General features: G+C 34.7%; 2 protein-coding genes across 2 annotated transcripts; both read left to right on the forward strand.

The window, feature by feature from the left end:
- The first annotated feature begins 1,338 nt into the window (after positions 1-1,338).
- LOC128552596 (uncharacterized) lies at positions 1,339-6,632 on the forward strand. Its single transcript, XM_053533644.1, has 5 exons — positions 1,339-1,591; positions 2,104-2,191; positions 3,781-3,866; positions 4,799-4,972; positions 6,518-6,632. The coding sequence occupies exons 1-5, from the start codon at positions 1,455-1,457 to the stop codon at positions 6,630-6,632; spliced, it is 600 nt and encodes a 199-aa protein (XP_053389619.1). The 5' UTR covers positions 1,339-1,454.
- Positions 6,633-8,701: 2,069 nt separating this feature from the next.
- Positions 8,702-12,426, forward strand: LOC128552597 (uncharacterized). The gene is made up of 4 exons (XM_053533645.1): positions 8,702-8,756; positions 9,165-9,276; positions 11,449-11,597; positions 12,126-12,426. Exons 1-4 carry the CDS (start codon positions 8,702-8,704, stop codon positions 12,326-12,328), a joined length of 519 nt encoding a protein of 172 aa, XP_053389620.1. The 3' UTR covers positions 12,329-12,426.
- The last annotated feature ends 8,314 nt before the right edge of the window (positions 12,427-20,740 follow it).

A 20,740-nucleotide genomic window follows, 5' to 3' on the forward strand; every position in this document is an offset into this window, starting at 1 on the left:
GAATTCTCAAAACAGTAGCGCTGCAGTTTTCCGTCGTAATCTTCTTTAAATTTTTGTAAACGATCTGTCCTCTACGGATTTCCGATAAAGAATGTACTTGTCACTGCACTAAATTTGCCCATGAAAATCCCGTGGGATTAAAACTTGTTAGACTAGTTTGAACTGATACGACTATAAATACAAATACAGGTGCGGATTAGCAGTGATGCGTTATGTTAGACAAGACGATACTCACCAAAATTAAAACAATTTATTTCATAAGAGAACATAAATTTACATATTTGCGATGCTCCGATTTCAGTGTTGTTATGCGTCTTACGGAATTCAACATCAATGACCTGAGCTTTACAAGACATGCATTTGCTTTTCAGTGTTGAAATATAAACCATCATATTTGTGAAAATATTCATCATCATATTTGTGAAAATATTCATGTCAGACCAAATATAAAACAAACAAAAAAGCCCTGACCATCATGGTACAATATAAACATTTTTTTTTTCTGTTAGCATATACTATATAGAAAACTCAAACCGATTGACCTGCAGAGTTTTGCATAAGTACATATTTGGTTTTAGCTGAAAAAAACGTTTTACAACCCATTAGGGAAGCAATAGAAATCATTTTTAATTTCAACAGAGCTTAAATAACAAGATAAATAGAAACCAGAACACTGGAGAGGAATTCTTCTGTGCGCATGGGCACCGGAAGGCGATAGTACGATGATGATAACGCGATAGTACGATGGTGATAACGCGACAGTACGATGGTGATAACGCGACAGTACGATGACGATAATGCGACAGTACGATGATGATAACGCGACAGTACGATGGTGATAACGCGATAGTACGATAATGATATTGCGAAATCACGATACTACAATAACGAAAATGCGATAATACGATAGTACGATGGTGAAAACGCGACAGTACGATGATGAAAACGCGATAGTACGATGGTGATAACGCGACAGTACGATGGTGATAACGCGATAGTACGATGGTGATAACGCGATAGTACGATAATGATATTGCGAAATCACGATACTACGATAACGAAAACGCGATAATACGACAGTACGATGGTGAAAACGCGACAGTACGATGGTGAAAATGCGATAGTATATCGCATTATCATCATCGTACTATCGTATTATCGCATTTTCGTTATCGTAGTATCGCGTTATCATCATCGTGTTGTCGCGTTTTCGTTATCGTAGTTTCGTGATTTCGCGTTTTCATCATCGTACTATCGAGTATCGCGTTTCAGATCAACACATACAAAGGCGATGGCCCTAACGGAATTCCGTTTTCACCATCGTACTGTCTCGTTATCACCATCGTATTGTCGCGTTATCATCATCGTACTGTCGCGTTATCACCATCGTACTATCGTGTTATCACCATCGTACTGTCGCGTTATCATTATCGCACCATCGCCTTCCGGTGCGCATGCGCATGCTCAAAATTAGAAGATCTTCCAGTACAGCAGTACAAATGGACGAGTTTATAAAATCTCATTTTAACAGAGGCTATGTCTACAAGGAAATACTTGTTTTATTAAAATCGGATATGGGTGTAGATATAAGGTTAGTTTCTTTCAGATATTTGTAAGTTTTTTGTTCGTTTTAAAGATTGTTTACAGTTTGGCAATTGTTTACAATCAAACTTGACAGTATTTACTAAACCACATGCTTTTGCTATAGATCTAATTGATATTTTTCACACACATCTACTTTTTGTGCTTTTCATGTTTCAAGCATACATACGAAGATATGTAATGTTATATAGATGAACAAGATCTTTCATGATGAGTTCTGTCATAAAAAATTGTATATTTACAACTAGAATTTTTGCTACTCTTAACATAATTATGCTTGTCTATAAGTATGTTGGAGAGGATATAGATGTCTGGTATGGTTATGCTTTTAGAACTACAGCTCTAAAAATTCCAATCCCGCTCTCGCGATAGGGCAATATGCAGATTCGAACGCAGGTCCTTGAGTGTGAAAATCATGATTTTATTGATGATCCTCATATCTACAGCTGCTAGTTAGCCAAAAGCAGCATAATTAACCATTCATTTCGTATGCCTTTTCAGCATTCGTCAGCTTAAGAGGCATTTAAACAGATTGAACTTAAGGAGACGAAGCGTGTGGGGTGTTGAAGAGGTTCAAAATGCTATACAGGTATAATTTAACTGCATTTCTCATTCCTGTAAAATCATAATTTCTGAGTAAATGGGCGTTAACTCTGCAACTTTTGGTGGTAAACCGCTTTAATTTTTATTTTGACATATGAAATGAAATGATATCAATTTTCTGCAGAAAATTGCCAGACTTTGACTCATTGAAATGAAAATATATTCCAAGAAAACTGCAAAAAATATTCTTCGAATATTTTCGAATCGTGTTTTTCGATGCTCCTATTTCAGTGTGGTTATGCGTTTTATGGTACTAAACATTGATAACTCGAGCTGTAAAAGACATGCATTTGGTAGAAATAAAAGTTATCATATTTGTGAAAATATTCATGTAAGACAAAGCAAAAGAGAAAAAAAAAAACAGAAAAAAACTCTGATTATGATACAATATGACAGTCTGTTTTGTTGTTATAATTATTAATGCTATAATACATGGAAACACTCAAAGCGATTGACTCGAGAATATTTGCCTAATTAATATTTGGTTTAACTGAAAAAAACGCTGTACAACATATGAACAAAGAAGTAGAAAGCATTTTGAATTTTAACATTACTTAAATAGCAAAACAAATAGAAACCATTTGAAAATTTATGAATATACAAATTCGGCCGAAACGTTATCTAGAGCTTATCGTTTTTTTTTTTGTTTGTTTTTTGTTTTTTTTTGTTTTTGTTTTGTTTTTTTTTCTTGCAAGTGTACAAGGGACATTTATTACATATGGTAACTATCCCTATAAATTATCATCAAACAAATACATACATGCATGTAATTAATTCTTTAGTCCTTGAATCGGAAAGACGCTTTAAGCCATTTTATCAACGATATTAAAGTTTGAAAAAGGTCCTATTTAAAATGCTAGTTTACAACCAAGGCCACAAACAAATGGTTACAATCTCAAGGTCATAGCAAGCCTAATCAACGCAGCAGATGGCGCAACACCAAGTGGTTTCCATTTCACTGAATAAATTATATTGTGTTCAGCGTCATTTCACTGAATAAATTATATGTGTTCAGCGTTGTTGCAACGAGCGTGAGTCGAAGCATTTCATTAGGTCGAATCTACGAAACTATGGGGTCCATATTTTGCTGATCTCGTAATATTCTAGGACAAAGTTATTAGTTGAAAAATGCATCTAGCTGACTAGTATGTTTCCATATCAACTGTTCTGTTGTGAATAATTTATCAGTCCGAATTACAACGTTTATTTTAATAATTACTTGAAGCAACGAGTGGGTTACTTTTCAGCCGATTTAATTCCACATGACATCACACCGTTTCGATGGGAAAAATGGTACGATTACAATCTGGATGATGTCCAGAGACAAAATATAGGTCATTCTATGCATTTGAGAAAATAATTCTGGCTGAAACATGTTACAAAGCAGAACCTAAAATTTCCCTGGGAAATAATCTTAAATGATCAGGCTATTATAATGCATATGCAATATTCGGTTTAGTATCATTAAAAAGCTGAATGTATGGATGTATCATGTACAGTTTATAGAAGCAAACTTCTGGCTTTAATTTCAGTGAAACGCGATTCTAATGAATACTTCTATACGTTTATATTCAGAGTGAACTCTGTGGCAGCGGACGCAATCTTGGCTGTCGTTCGATGTCTCAAAGATTACGGTCTCGACACGGAATGTCTGTGGGAAGGTAAGTATAAACTACCAGAAATAAATTTAGGTATTGGAGGAGATGGAAGTACCTTTCTACATATTTAATACCTATTAACTTAAAGCCCTGCTCCGCGGCTATTCAAATTCTATTGTATGCAACCCATAATTACAATAGGTAACAGTTAACGGCCACGCGTCACACTTAACACGCAAAACCACAGGTATTTTATATAGAATTTTATATAAAATGGACTCTATTTTGACAGGCGTCAATGTTCATAGTCAGGATTTTCATGCTTTTTTCAGTGACAGGTAGGACTGGAACAGGTCTTTAAAGACAAAGGCGAACTACTTTCGATGTACAGCTATCGTGTTCAGAAAGCGTGAATTATGTGCTCTTTTCAATTGATGGGATGAACAAACTTTGAAAAATAATACCCCAAACGGTTTACTTCTACACCCCATGCAAGTCACGAAAAGCACGAAACACGCTTATGAGAACTGTCACAGTTTTGTTGTTTTTGTACTTTATTATTTTTATCAGAGTCTATGGTGCAGTTTGTAGGTTGGTTTAGCTCCAACTTTTAGCTACTCTGTAGGTTTTTGAGTAATTTAATTCAAGACCACACAGTTGGTAGCGCGTCAGGCTTTTAACCTGGACAGCGGGTCGTGAGTTCGAGCCCCACTGTAGACGTTTGTAGAAAAAGGCTAATTTTACTATAATTATTTATGATCACATGTGCACTGCGTGCTCACTGCGAGCATTTATGAATCCATTTTCTCCTTTCGTTGGTCCATTTAAAGGGAAAAAAAAAAAAACACCCCTCATGCAATTTAAACTCATTACTTCTAAAATAATACGTGTATTGTCCTCGACCAAGACAGCTAAATCTGATCCGTTCCAATGAAAAATATGGTAGCCAGTTGAGCACAACATGACATTCAAGATAACATTGTTTTGTATTGTAGAAACATGGTTCTTCATCAGATGAGATTGTTGGATCCAGAGGGTGTTGAAGCCAGACGCAGACATAGACTCATTAGAAGAATATATCGCAACAAAGGTCCAAACTTTTTAGTTCACATGGATGGATATGACAAGATAAAGCGCTATGGGCTGGCAATACATGGTGCCATAGATGGGTGAGTTACTTGAAGTTGTTCATTGTTTGTAGGTCTGTGATATAGGAACGCTTTATTTTCTTTTATCCATAACTATTGTTAGGATATGTATGTTGACATATTTATAGTTGATAGTTGGATTTTTAACTATTTTCTGGTCGATAGTTAAAGATTTTACTGTTCAATGATAAGTGATCTGTTTTCTGAATTACGAGTACTTGTAATTCATGCTTGGTAATTGGATATTTGCATGTTATAATTGTTTGTTGATCTCCGGTGATCATGTCCGACAATTTAGTCGAGGATACGTAACGTTGGTACTAAACAAAACACAAACTGCTTTCTAGGCCTTTTGTATAGTTGGTTACTTGAAGAAATTATGCAACTGCAACAAAAGCGACCCTCCTAATTTTCATGGAAATTTAGCTGCGTTTCCTTATCTTGTCATAATAGCCTATTGATTTTGTTTTAATGGAACTTTTCCATTGAAAAGGGTTTTCCATGTCATGACGGCATTATGACGATAACACCTTTTTGATCGCCTTTTCTGACGTAACGTCCCGTCATTTTAGAATTACGGCCTGTTGGAAAAGTCATGGGTACGGACGTTTTATTCCGCTCAGAAGTGGCTATGAGACATTTTATCATACCAATTGTTTTTGCAGTCATTAGCAATTCATATGGAAAAGGTTTCATTCAAGAACCCCCTCCTCAAAGACTGCCTATGGAGAGGTTCTTTTTTTTTTTCAGAAATACCCCCAAGGACGGCTAGCGTAAACACCAGCGACTTTACCCCCTAGGACAGCCCAATTGACTTAATCGACTTGAACCCTCTAAGACATACAGCCTAACCGCCATAGGACAGGCAATTTACCCACATTGGAAAGTGCTACATTGGGAACGTACACGGCAAAAATATCTTTAGCCTCTCGCGACCATGTTCGCTAGTTTTGCGTATGGAAAATTTCAGTTTGATGTTTTCAGTTATTGGACATAAATTATTGAACAGTACGGATTGAATATATTAAAACGTCCGGTCATTTTGGTACAGTTTTAAACCATGTACGGCTGAATCAAAACTTTTTTTCGAAGCCTCAAGAAACAAATTTAAGTTTCAATTTTCCCAAATTTACCAAGCAGAATTAGAATTCAAATACCAAACTACGACCAGAAAATAGTCTCAGAACATCCAGCTTCCGACCACAAAGTAGTTTAAAATATCAAAACTAGGAACCAGGAAAGGTAGTTGGAATATTCAGCTGCCAAAAAGTTGCTGCAATGTCCAGCTACCGACGACCAACTACTTTCTAACTTGTCAGAACCTGTGTATCCGCCTTATTTCAGAAGACGTTCGTTTAACCACGAACATTTCACAAAGCAATTTCTACGACAACATCGCCATGGCATTCGGGTTGTGCCGTGGACGTTCAAAGATTACGAACATCTTCTTAATTTTCACAAAAAGTAAAAAAGCTTTATAAACTTTAAACCATTTTTGTTAACATTTGATATGATTATCTGTTATTATTTCATATTCCATACGAGCATACTTGTTCTGACTTTTAGGTACTCCCGGAGAGTTTTATGGTTAAAAGTGAATAGAACAAATAATGACCCTAAGGTGGTGGCATCATATTTCCTCGAGTTTGTAACAGAAGCAAAAGGTATAGATATAGTTTAAGCATTTATATGTTTATCATGCATACATAAGGTATTTCTGACCCCCGTATGCTTCGTAGCATTTTAAAGGCACATTTACCGGTAACTGGTTGATGCACATTTTGTAACTACGAAACGACATTCATTCCACACGAAAATCATTCCACGCACAGTCGAGAGTTAAAATGACTTCATTTTGATGCGTGTTTAGCGCGGTATTTGTTTCCAAAAATGACAGCACCTCGCACGATTTACATTGGAAAATAGCGCCCAGAATAAAAAATATATATTTTTATGAAAAACATGTGCGATGTAATAGTTTAGATAAGCTTTAAACCATTAGGAAATGTCATTTTCAGTATCAACAAATTATTATAAACATCATAATGTGGATTTGATAGGAAACACTTTTTTTGCCATTTTCTGCGAGAGAAGCCCGCCCGCTTAGCTCAGTAGGGTGCGGGGCGTATGTTCTCCCTGACGATTTGATAAAAGACATTGTGTCTGAAATCATTAGTCCTCCGCCTCTGATTCATAGGGAGAAGTTGTCAGTTACTTGCGGAGAACAGGTATATACTGGTACAGAATCCAGGAACATTTGTTAAGTTAACTGCCCGCCGTTACATGACTGAAATACTGCTGATAAACGTCGTTAAACGCAAAACAAACAAACAAACAAACAAACATCTGCGAGAGAAAGAAAGCAACATTACATCCATAAAATGTATTCAGAACAAGCCAGCTGGATGGTTTCCGGACATAACGAATTCAACGGCCCGAGTGAGGCTTAAACCGATATCGGTGACGGGCAAGTGATTTTAAGTCAACCTTAACCACTCGGTCCCGGAGGCCCCGGACTATTTTCATTAATATACATGAGCTGACAAAGTTATATAAATAGTGCACATCAAAAACATCACTCATTTCATTTTAACATCAACAAACATTTAAGATTTCGTTCGATTACAAATAAACAAACAAAAAGATAGAGGTATATGATAAAGAGTCATTACAACAGTAGGGTGGGGTCTGGGATTTTTGCATTCGGCTTGGGTGATCCGATCTGGCCAAAACATACTCAAGCCGAATTACAGCATCCCAGATCGAGCTATGTTGTAATAATCCTTTTATATATACTGTACTGCAAACGTTGCCAGTCATACATATGTGTAGGGGAAACCGGCGTTACTTTGTATCAGAGACATTTGTTGAACCTGTCCAGGATTAGAACGAAATATGATGATCTAGTGGCCGTCCATTTCAACACTAACGGCCACAATAAGGACGATTTTTGCGGAGATGGGACTGGGAAAAGCTGCACGGACGGACTTGTACAGCAAAAACAATTGGGAACTTATGAAAAAAAGAACTAAGGACATACCGACCCTATGGCATTTAACACCAAAGAATAGCGCTCCACTGAGTCACAGGCCATGGGACGTTGTGTCAAAAGCACCTCACAGACCAAAAGTTACTTCCGATTACTTGTTACATTGTTAAATAAACGCTGCTGAAGAAGGCCGAATATATATATACGAGTGATTATGGAAAATGAGAAATTATGACGTTAAATTTATGCGTCAGTTTCAGCCCAAACGTCCGAAGCGCGCGGAAACTAATAGACATGTCGTCGTTAAGAGTTCTGTCTCGTGATGTCAACGTCCAATCAAATGCTACGTGGTGTACGCTTTTGACTAACCGGAAGTTCGACAGACCAATGAAAAACACCCTTAAAATGTTTGTGCAACACGACGTTAAAATTTTCCGTATCTTTGAATTTTCTCTCTGTATTCGGTAGTGTATTTTGGAAAGTCGTATGATTAAAAAGAAATTTGTTTTGATTTCATTGAATTATCACTTTTATTACCACTCGTGCAGCGGTCTTGAATGGATATCTTTTACATATTTTCTCAACAATAAAAGATGAACTGGATACATACATACTTGTACATGCATGTATTATATCAGTCTATGTAAAACAAACGTTTTAATTTTGTAATCAGGAGCAACCAAGATGCATCAGAATGGATGCAGGCAGCGAGAATGGTGTTGTAGCTAACATGCAGAGTCCTTCCGGGTGGTTCCACGGGGATGAGATGGGCAGGGGCGAAAAGTGTACTTAATTGGGAGTTCACCTTCAAACCAGGTTCGAAACAGATTCATATATAAGCATAGGTTGCTAGCAATAGACTGCATTATGTCTGTCACCATTGTTAATGTCCATGTCTGGATACAAATGGAAATAGTCGCAGGGACCTTGATCTAATGTGTTCAGTGATTTGTAGATGTAAGTCATGCAATTTCCTTAAGAATAACGGGTCTGTTATTGTAGCCATAAATTTAATTGGTGCTTAAAATGTACTGGGTTTAACGCGGTGTTGCGGGGAGTATTAATCACCTTTAGCGATTAGCTCTAGTTGTTCCTAGAAAACACTGTATCCATGGACATTTTCCAGCAAAGTCGTGAAAAGGTGCGTTTCAACCCGAACAGGATTAATAGAAAACTATGAGACTGTGTTTGATGTGTAATATAAAATCTATCATCTTTTCACAGAGGATAGAGTGTTGGGGAGGAGACTTCATGAGATGTGTATTGCAGCATGGCAAGAAATTCTTGGTGACTTGGAAAGCAGAGGGATATTTTCTACCGCAAATAACCTTCACATGTGAGTTACACAGTTGTTACGAACTATATTTTATGGCCATATCTTTATGTAAGAGATATGCCCATGTACCGTTTAATATTATACTGACAAAAGTACCTATATGGAAGTAGATTTATAGAACAGACGGAATAGGGCTTGTTATAAAATCGTCTGCTCTGGCAGACGAAAGGAGCACCCAATCCGAAACTAGAGTTATCACAGGGGCGAAAGAACTATACCCCCACAATACGGCCTTGTTACAGAACTAGGCGAATTTGCTTGACCTTTGGCCTACTGACCACAAAATCAATAGGGGTCATCTGCTGGTCATGGGCGTTTTCAAGTTATTGTCTGGAAAAGTTTTAAATGTTCCAAGTCACTTGACCTCAAAATCAATAGGGCTGGTCATGACTAACCTCCCTATTACGTTTCCTGATCCTAGGCCCAAGCGTTCTGAAGATATCGTCCGAAAACAGTTAAACTGTTCCATGTCACTGCGACCTTGACCTGTGAGCTACTGACCTCAAAATCAATAGGGGTCATTTACTGGTCATGATCAACCTCCTATCAATTTTCATGATCCAAGGCAAAAGCGTTCTCAAGTTTTCGTCCGGAAACCAACTGTTTTGGGTCATTGTTACCTTGACCTTTGACCTACTGACCTCAATAGCAAATTTGACTTGTACTTTAGTATGTAACACATGTGTACTAAAATTTATGATCCTAGGCCCAAGCGTTCTCAAGTTATCATCCGGAAACCGTTCAACTGTTCCGGGTCATTGTGACCTTCAGCTATAACATACTGACAATTTTTAAGTCAAACTTGACCTGTGTTTCATGATGTTACATCTGTGTATCAAAATTTATGATCCCAGATTTAAAGCATCCTCAAGATTTTCATCCGGAAAAACCCCTTAATTGTTCAGGGTCATTGTGACCTTGAACTTTGACCTATTGACCTTCGAACATGATCTATTTCATGATGTTACATCTGTTTTCCAAAATTTATGATCCTAGGCAAAAGTGTTCTCAAGTTATCATCTCATCGAGAAACCGTTTAACTGTTCAGGGTTATTCTGACCTTGACCTACTGACCACAAAATCTTGATCTGTATTTTCGACCTGTGGAATGAAATCATTTAAATTTGTCAAGCCTTTCACGAGTTATTGTCCGGAATCCATGAAAACCAACGGACCGTCAAGCTCACTCCTATATACCATACTTATCTAATTAGTTATGTATAATTCATATGACAATTTTGTCAAAAAAAAAAAAAAAATTCTTATCCGTTTTCGTTTTTGTTTCTTTCTATTCATTTTTATCTCCCTTCATGTCTTATCAATAAGAGTAACAGACTTGCAATGTTCGCATTTTTATATCATGTGTTATTATGTTTACTTTAGTCTATATCTGTTATTACATATGTGACATAATAACAATATTGTTTCCTTAAATGTAATCCAACGCCTTCCCGTACTTTTCTCACAAGTTTTTAGGGTTTTAGTGCGCGGATTACAAATAACATTTATTCTTTCACGTCTTATACATAATTTTATCTTATCTTAATCTCTGTTCATTGTACTACATACTGTTTATGCAACTAAGAATTAATTTGTTCATAATACATTATTTTTATTAATGTCTTTCAATTCACTGTATATATTAGGATGATTTTTTTTTAAAAATTATTATGTTAGAGGACCATATGTTAGACTGGGTATAGCCAAATGTTATCCTCTTTAAATAAAGTTATTATAATTATTATTATATCAATATTCGAGATTTTGACAGAAGCGTGCAGTTAGAAGGCAGTAGGCCTAGCCTATGAATGCGAACTCCAGTTATGATCAACTTCAGAATTCAGTCTATCATAGTAAAAATATGCAAAATATTTTTTTTTTACCTTGACGGTTTTGACAACGGTCTGTTGTCTTCACTGCGATGACCGGCTATATTCAGCCTTGTCCGTCAGTTTCCGGTTTCGTGGAAACGACGAACGAAGGGTCGTAGACATGGGACGGCCTGTGCGCCCCCTCATCCCTGTTCATGACCGTGCCTATGAAGTTGAGGGGGCACAGCTTAAAGGAGGCAAATTTTGGTTCGTAGGGTTTCCGGAAGACTCGACATTACATTTATGGAGTGTATGATATGCATTTCTGTGATTGTGTGTGTGCGTGTTTGCATTTTTTCAGAGAATGTGTAAGATTTTGCTTCACACAAATAATACAACATGAGCTGGATCTGTGCCGACAAGAATGGAACGATCATCAAATCAGACGTCAGAATGGGGATGAAGTCCATGGCAAGCCAGAAATCCTCTACTACCATCCAGACTTATATGGTATTATGTTAATATTATTATCACAAGCGATAGATGAAAGCTCCATCTTAAATGTTAAACATTAAATTTTATTGTTCAACTTTATGGTAAAACTGTCATTTCAGTTCAAAGTATTTAAACTCCACAGTCAATCAACATAGTGAGTCATACATATCACATACCACGTGCGGAATTCGAAGGTGGAGAAATTCGTGTATGACCAAATTTTAAATATCATTCTTAAAGGGCCCATAGAACGTACTGACATATAAATAGATTACGCGATTCAAGTATTTTCTAAATTCATATATTCTTAATCAATTTATACGAAAAATTCATCGTCTGTTACAATAAAAAGGGCGGGTCCCGATGGTGTTCGGACCCACGATCCAATAAAACATAGTGTCAATATTGCTTCTACTACAAATAGCCATGCTACCATCAACAAAAACAATGAAAAACATGAAACAGACACCGCTATTTGCAAATATATGTTTATCTGGACTGGATTTGCATTCTTCATCTTACTACTTCTTTTTGCATCTGAAGGCACAAGAGACTATGCCTTTCCAGTAGAAATGGAAGATGTAGCCACCTTCCGCTCCTTTTGCAAAACACCGACGCTAACTGGATGTGAGGAGCCCCTGCAAACTACCCTTTTTGGGCTGCTGGAATCCATCGGAAGAATGCCGCCTGAAACAGTAGATGAAGCAAAAGACCTTCTCCAATGGTTGACAAACTATTTTCAATAAGTGAATACACTGAAACATCATTGGACATGCATGTATGGATTCGTTAGTGCAGTAGTAAATTGTAATTAATAAACTGTATCATAAAATATGAAACGTGATCTGATTTGTCTTCCTTTTCCACCATCTGATTTGGGTCAACCATAAGATTCAGTGGTACAATATGCTAAATGGTAGGTAACAAATTATTGTATCTGCCCCTTGGTGCCAAGTTGCAATTTGATGAAAAATGTCATTTTCATACTTTTGATATCAGTACGTATACTGCCCTATTCCTCGCCAACCTAATACTAGTAATAGGAGAACCTGGTTGAGAATGTCAAAATGTGCATAAAATGTTGCAAATGGTACAGTTTGATCATTTTAATTTACAGCAACTCCTGTTTGAAGATAGCTGATCTTTCCAAACTTGTTAACATCTAACTTATGTCTAAATATTATTTTGTCTTTACATAATACTATTAATTAAGGTATGGCCAATATAATGGTAAATATTTCAAATGTTCAAAACAATGTTACAGCAACATACTGTATCCAGTGAGAGACTTGTATGCAAAATTTTAACAACTTTGCTGTGTCATTTTTCATAAATTTTATATATTTCATGGTATATCCTCAAGCGCAAGTAAAGACAAATGTCTAAGTGATGGCCACTGTCCAAAATGTTTACAGATAATTCAATATACCATTAATTTTGATAAATGAAACATCAAACTATTGGTAAACAATAATAAAATACAAAATAAAACTGTGACTTATCATTTTTTTCTAGGGTGCCTCAAGTAAAAGGATTTAATGAAATTGTGCTCACTGCATTCAAAAATAACCTTGGGGCAGAAGTAAAACCAGTCTACATTTCTTCCACAATATGTAATCTAAAGAGTAAAGGCAAAATAGATGTTTTGTCGCATGTAACTCAGTATTTAGTCTAACTCTACCCCCTTCTGTTTAAGAGGTAAATTCACTTTGAACAGCAAGAAATGACATCAAATGGAACATTTTCACTTGTGTACAATAAATCAAAAATAAGTCTTGAAAAAAAAACTCACTAGTAAACAAGAGGGCCATGATGGCCCTATATCGCTCACCTGTTATCATTGCACTTGAGGACAAGAAGGTCCTCAGTAAAATATCAAAGTCCGAAGGACAGGAACAACAAAGGGAAGAAATTTAACCAAAAAGAAAAAAAAAATTCTTACAAGGTATAGATATGTCAGAATACACCTAAAAATTGGAGGTACCTCCATGTTGTACCACAGAAAAGTGGTCTCGGTTTTTCCCTACGGCCAATAATAAAAAAGTTACTAAAAATAAGCTATTTATAGTAACGTAAAAGGGAGTAATTCAAAAAATAAATTTTGTAAGGAACAAAAGAAAAAATCTGCCAATAAATCTGTTGACAATAAATGAAATTTCAGATCAGTATCTTCATTAGTTATGGAGATATACCCATTTTAATTTGAAATAAAGGGAGGTAATTTGACATAAAACCAGTCCATAGTTATCTACCCTGATTGTCTCTGTCCAACTAATAACAATAAGACAAGTTACGCCGTGGTAGTCGCAACTGGACAGTTGGAGTGTCAGCTGACACAAAGTGGTAGTTTTCTGAAGAACTGCTTGACTGCACTGTTGGAGGCTGGGTTGTCCCGGCTGTTAACGATTGTGATGGCTGGGTGTCGACCCTGTTGGCGAATGTGAAGGCTGGGCTGTCAACGCTGTTGACGAATTGAAGGGTTGGTTGTCAACGCTGTTGACAGCTGGACTGTCATGCTGTTGAGACCTGTTAATAACAGTCATTATATAAATATAAAGTCGCAGATGTGCATTTGACATGTCTTGGCTCCAGACAAAGAAATAAATACCATTCTAACACGATCCGATTCATTTCCTATTAAACAAAGAGGTTTTGAAACAGGGGAATTTATTAAAACAAACAATTCACTTTTCCCTGACGTCAAAATTTATTACGTCATAGCGTCAAGCGGCGCGCTGAAAAAGAACCCGATTGAAAACGGGCAAATATTTAATGCATGCCGACAAGGATATACTGTAAAGTCCTTAATAACGTGTTAGAATCGAAATAATTTTTTTTTTTTTTTTTGAACCACGTTTAAGGCCCGTTTATTCATCACAAAATTTACATTTACATTTCAATATATAACTTTAACAACATTAAATATCACTATTACATATAACTTCAAAGATTTTTTCCTACTTTTAACATTTATAACATTCAAGATTAACATGTACATATCTTTTTCTAGAAAAACGTAGTTCAACCTTACTTTAAAAGGGAAAAAAGAAACCTCTTTAAAAAGTACTTTTCGGGTTATTGAAACATACAAAAGAATAAGAAAGAAGAAATGATTAAGCTGTATTGATTATTCTAAATAATTGAAAAACAATTTACTAATCTAATGGCAACAGATTATATTATTAAAGTTGTTTAAAGTATGTGGCTGACAATAAAAAGCTGTACAACTCCCCAGTTATCTCTTTCTATTTCTTTTATTTGGTGCTTCTGTTTACTTGCCAGGCAACATTCAAATAACCTTTTAAACCATAAAAACTTGGTACAATCCTTTTCTTTACAGCAAAAATATATTTCTAATTTGTAAGAACAAAACGTAAAATTTTTCAATTCTTTTTCACAATTCCTATAATAAAGTCTTCTGCCTTATTTGAACAGTTATTCCATTATTCAATAAAACATTTTTCACTTCTTGCAATAAATTTTGAATACAAGTACAAGACCAGAACAGATTGTTAATTGTTTCTTTCCTCTTCTTTACAAAAAGTACAAAGATTATCAGTTACAATATTCATATGATATAATAAAGACTTAGTACCAATAATTCTGTGGAGTATTCGTAATTTAACCACTGAATGTAAAATCTCTTTTTCATGAGAAAACAGATTTTAGGCATACTCCATTCAATATTATTAAAACATTGGTTCCATTTAACTTGACTAGTAGGTATATCATTGTTTGCAATCAGTACATTATACACATGCTTATTTGCCATATTTGAAAATAAAACTTTTGAAACTAACAAGAGACAACGGGTCCATAGCAGCTACAATTACCACTTATTCTAATATTACATGTTCTTAACCTTCATAAAATACAAAATTTAACCTTTACCAATACATGTTCTAAGTAAGATATATCAACAAATTCACCTGTGTCTGATATTAAATCTTTAACAAATCTAAAACCTCTATCAAACAACTTTTATCAAATACACCTTTGTTACCAATTTTAAAACAGCTGTTATAAAATAATGGCATTGCAAGAAGTTCATCTACAGTTTCAACAGGCATCTTACCCATATAAGAATAAAACTTCTTAACACATCACACCAGAATGTTTCCTAGCCTTTCATTATATTTCGCAATACAAATTTCCAAGATTAACAATTCTATGTAAGTCCAAATTTTGATTTTAACAACACATAACACTTTCCATTTCCCTTTAAAAAGCTTTTTATCCATGGACATTTTCATACTATGTTCTATTTATAAATATCCACCATTTTTAGCCCTCCTTCTTCATAATTCTTGACAACAACAGAGCACTTTATTTTATATGGGCCATTCCATACAAAGTCATATAAAAATTTTGTTTAAATTATCCATAAATATTTTTAGGTGGTGTTGGCAAAATTATAAACAAATTTGAAAAAGAGGGGAAAACAAAAATGATTTTACAACAGTAATTTTTCCAATAGGAGTAAGTAATCTTCTGTTCCAGTAGGAAATCTCCTTTTAACATTTCTAACTTATCATTGAAATTAAGCATTATCATATTATCAAGATCTACATCAAAAATAATACCAAGTATTTTAAACCTTGTAGTACCCCAAGAAAGTTTGTATTTTGTCTTTATAGATCGGGTACTGTATTTCATTGCACCTATCCAAAAAAACATTAGTCTTCTCAAAATTAACTTTTAGACCAGAATAAAATGAAAATTTAGGGAGCAATCTGGGGTAGCACGTAAAGACTCTTCCGAGCCATCCAACAAGAGTAAAAGTATCATCAGCAAATTGAGATATTTTATACTCAACTTCATCAAATTATACCTTTTATTTTCTCAGAATTTCTTATTTTAATAGCAATTATTTCGGCACACAATATAAAATATAAGGACTAATTGGATCTCCTTGGGGGCAGCCTCGTTTCTTTGAAGAAATCTGATAGAACCATTAAGTTGTACTGAAGTCTTTAGTATTATGTAGAAACAATCTAAGCCATTCCTTGAAGGGTGGTCCAAAATTAAAAAATCGAAAGCTTTTCAAGAAATTGAAGGATAATGTATCAAATGCTTTCTCATAATCTACTGTAATTTAAATAGTCCAGGAATCTTTCTTTCTTCGGGTTATTTTCATTAATCATACAGTAGCCTAGTATTTTCTCCTATGTATCTACCCTGTAAAAAACCAGTCTGGTCATGATTTTTAGTTTTGGAAATACAGACTTCAGTCTATTTGCAAGATCCAGAGGCTAACTTATAGGTAACATTTAAAAATGTAAGAGGTCAAAGGGTTTTTTTTAAAAATTTTCTGGGTTTATTTTCTTTTGGGATACATGTTATTTTCCTTGTTTATGAGTAACAGATAGGGACCAATAGTAAATGATAATTAATAGATCTTACAACAAAATGCCCAAAGGGTTTCATCCAAAAAACCTTAAAAATTCTACAGTAAATCCATCTGAACCTGGAGACTTTCATTTTCATTTTTATCAGGGTGTTGAGCATTTCACTATAAGTAATAGACCTTCTAAATATCTGCTTCTCTTAGAAAACTTCTTAACGGGAATATCTTTTAAGTCATTTTCTATATCATACAACTTTTCTAAAACATTTTAGAATACATTTTTTTTATAAAAAGAACAAGCTTCTTTTAGAATATCTGACTGATTTGACAGAAACATTTACCATCTCTTTTTCTATAAAGGGAATAACTTTGCTTGTACAATACTGTTTTTCTAGATTGCAGAAATAACTGAAGGCTTTTCACCCTCATCTATAATTTTGCTGTAGATCTTATTACATATCCTTTCATATTTTCTGCTCTTATTATTTGCAATTCATTTTTTAAATTCGTAATTCTTCTTTGTTATTCTCATCTAAGTTCTTTTCTATATTTTCTATTTTGTTACTAAAATTTTTTCACGTGAAACTCTCTGTTTCTTCTTTAACTTGAGTATGCAATGGTTTTTCCCTAATTTCCATTAACAAAGGTTCCAGAAATAACTGATCATTTATAACAAACGAATATCATTGTTGTCTATATTAAGTACATTCTCTAACAATATACAGGTAAACAGTACTGCTTTTTAATCTCGTCAATTTATATTATTTCACTTTTAAATAATTTTTATCATACAGCAATGAGTATTAAATTCCATAGAGGTTTACCATGTTCAATCTCATTGAATACCAATTCTAAACATACAACAGAATGATCAGACCGGTAAGAGATTCCAATAGAAGACTCCCTTTAATTTTTGACAGCAAGTTTCTGATGTTAGAAAAAAGTCAAGTCTACCTTGCTGTGTAGAATTCATCCGCCTCCAAGTAACAGTTTTTTTTATCGCCATTAATAATTCTAAATGTATCAACAAATTTTGTTCCCTTATAATTGTACAGATTTTTTCCCTAGCTTTTCTATTATTATCAACAGATCTGTAATTCATATAATCTTTGTCAGCATCTAATACAAGTTAAAGTCTCCCCCAAACAAGTACGAAACATTACCGATTGTATCTATACGATTAAATACATCAGAATAGAAACTAGGTTTGTCAGCATTTGGACCATAAATATTACATAAAGTAAATCTTTTCCCTCATAACTAACATCTAAGAATAGACAGTTACCAGTAGTATCTCGCTCAACTGAGTGTACAACAGTTGAATTTCTTTTCAAAAAATGCAAAAAACCTCTAGAATTTTGAAGTACCCTGAGAAAAATAGCAGTCTCCATCCCATTGTGAGTAAATAACTTTTTCTAAACCATCAGTAAATGACAATCTTGTAAACAATAAAACTCAGCATTCGTTTTTTTCAGGAAATTAAAAATATCAATTCTTTTTACTATATTGTTTAGACCCCGGCAGTTGTATGAGACAAATTTAATATTATCTTTCGGGCTAGAAATGTTCAGTAGCTTACTAATACTGTTATAAAAGGCAATCCCCATCTTTCTACCTTTCAATACATCTATACTATCACAAATTAAATGCCATATAATCGAACAGCTTAACATATAACACATGAACCAAAAAAAAACAAAATAAACAGTAAAATAACGCATAACTGCCTGTGCATTGATTTTGCACAATTACATATGGATACACAACTAAAAAGTATTTTTTGAGTATATCATCAATTTTAAAAGTTTTTTAAAGACAAAAAACATTTTAGAATATTTGCTGACTATGACTACTTGTTTATACATGTCCATTTACTAAAATAAATTTTACATTGTTTCTATTAAATTTTTAAAGGGTTTTTCTGTATAGCATAAACCAAAAAATAAAATAAATCTGAACCACACAGTAATAATAGAATCTCATTTACATGACTTTTGCTGCGTAAGTTGCTTTGCAAATTCTCTGTATAGATTTTACTTAAATGCATAGTGACAGTTATTCTGTTTTTTAATTTACAAGAATTATGAAACATGTATATTTTTCTATTCAAATCCATTTAGGCTTTACAATTCTGACCATGTAAAATGTACTTTTCTGGGATTAAAAACATAATAGTATACCAACAACCTAAAGATACATACAGAACTATTCAGACATTTTACTAACCTTCGTAAACAAAATGTTTTTACATCTTATGCTGTTAAAACAGAATGATAGACAAATACCCGCAACCTTTATTCCCTACCTTTAAAAATGGGTACTGTCCACAAAGAAACAAGTTGCTTACATATGGCATATATCTTTCCCAAAATCCGGTCATTTTCTGAACCAAGAAGGGTGTGGTTTAGGGTGGTGTGGAGCATAAGTAAGCCTAATGATGGGGGGGGGGGGGGGGGGGGGGGGCAGAGAGGGGAAGGGGGGGGGGGGGAAAGGGAGAGTTCATTGTTGAAATACCCGACATCAGCACATATCAAGACATGAAAATTCATATCTCTGCAATTCTTTAAAGCTACATTTACACATAAGTTTAAATCTTACTAAATTTGCAGCTTTTAGCATATTTTACCACCAAAGTAAATTTACATATTCAAACAGTCCCAACACAAAATTCTTCTCAGTCATATTAATTGATTAACTTTAGAAGCGCTCTGCCCTCCCAATCCCCTTCTTCTGTCCCCTTCTTTCTTCTCGCGAGCCTTTCTCAATGTCTCATCTATATGTCGTACACGCAAATTTTACGCGTTCGCCAGTCAATGTTTCCCCATATACCTGCTCCCTTAAAAAACCATGTGATTTTATTTCCCTATGAAGTGTTAATCTATTTTTAAGTCCAGATTCATTATTGTGGGCATCATCCGCAATTCTATGCCACATCCCTCATATTCCTCCTCTTCCTCATCACTGCTGTTTTAACAGTATTGTTCATGTTTAATAATGGGCAGGTCCCTTTTATGTCCGGGTTGGTTGGTAACCTGTGTATGGCACTAATATCTTCCTCTCTTAAATTCACATCTCCTTTTTAAGAATGCCCTGAACTTTTCGGTAAGCTTATCTGGGTTCATTTCTTTCTTCTATAAACGTCATATATTTATTGGGTTTTTTTCCTTGAATATTGTTCATTTCTGTTTGCCTTTCTGTTGGCCTCTATGCACATGTCCTCAGATTTCAGTAGTCTCTCTTCTATTTCTTCTATTTTCTTGTTGTATTCCTCATCCTTTTTATCTAATATATCTTTCAAGTTATCATTGTCAAATTTCAGTGTTGTTTTGTTGACCTGTAAGTATCTGGTTTTTTCTTCTACTTTGGAACGACTGTCTCTAAATTTTCTCCTCCATTTGCTCATTATTTGTGTGATAGTGTTTGTTATTAATGTTTCTATGTTTCCTTCCTAAAGATTGATTCCTGCATTTTATCAAGCTGATTTTGAATCACTGATAAGTTCTGCTCTCATTGCTAGTGTCACTTAGTTCCGATTATGTTCGTTTAGCTTGTTTTTTTTGGTTGTTGTCCTGGTGTTTTGTTTTGTGTTTGTTTTGTTTTAATAAGTTTGTTTTGCCCCTTTTGCACCTTTTTGACTTTGGGCTGGACCAGCAGATGAAGATGTAACGCACCTTTTGGATTCTTTTACTTAAATTTTTCGTGTTTTGGTTTTCACTAAGGTTTGATTAAGGCAATTGACCTTGAAATTTTAACTGTAAATCACTGACTGCAGGTATTATTTCATTCCTGTTATGCATTCCTTTATGCTACT

Source organism: Mercenaria mercenaria, unplaced genomic scaffold (assembly GCF_021730395.1).
Source record: "Mercenaria mercenaria strain notata unplaced genomic scaffold, MADL_Memer_1 contig_2936, whole genome shotgun sequence".
Lineage (NCBI taxonomy): Eukaryota > Metazoa > Mollusca > Bivalvia > Venerida > Veneridae > Mercenaria > Mercenaria mercenaria.

Bases quoted from the DNA above. Each gene is read 5' to 3' on its own strand.
- LOC128552597 (XM_053533645.1), top strand. From the start codon at position 8,702: ATGAGATGGGCAGGGGCGAAAAGTGTACTTAATTGGGAGTTCACCTTC. The intron at 8,757-9,164 runs GTTCGAAACAGA...ATCTTTTCACAG, and splicing joins GGAGTTCACCTTCAAACCAG to AGGATAGAGTGTTGGGGAGG. The intron at 9,277-11,448 runs GTGAGTTACACA...GCATTTTTTCAG, and splicing joins ACCGCAAATAACCTTCACAT to AGAATGTGTAAGATTTTGCT.
- LOC128552596 (XM_053533644.1), top strand. From the start codon at position 1,455: ATGCGCATGCTCAAAATTAGAAGATCTTCCAGTACAGCAGTACAAATG. The intron at 2,192-3,780 runs GTATAATTTAAC...GTTTATATTCAG, and splicing joins AGGTTCAAAATGCTATACAG to AGTGAACTCTGTGGCAGCGG. The intron at 4,973-6,517 runs GTGAGTTACTTG...TCTGACTTTTAG, and splicing joins ATACATGGTGCCATAGATGG to GTACTCCCGGAGAGTTTTAT.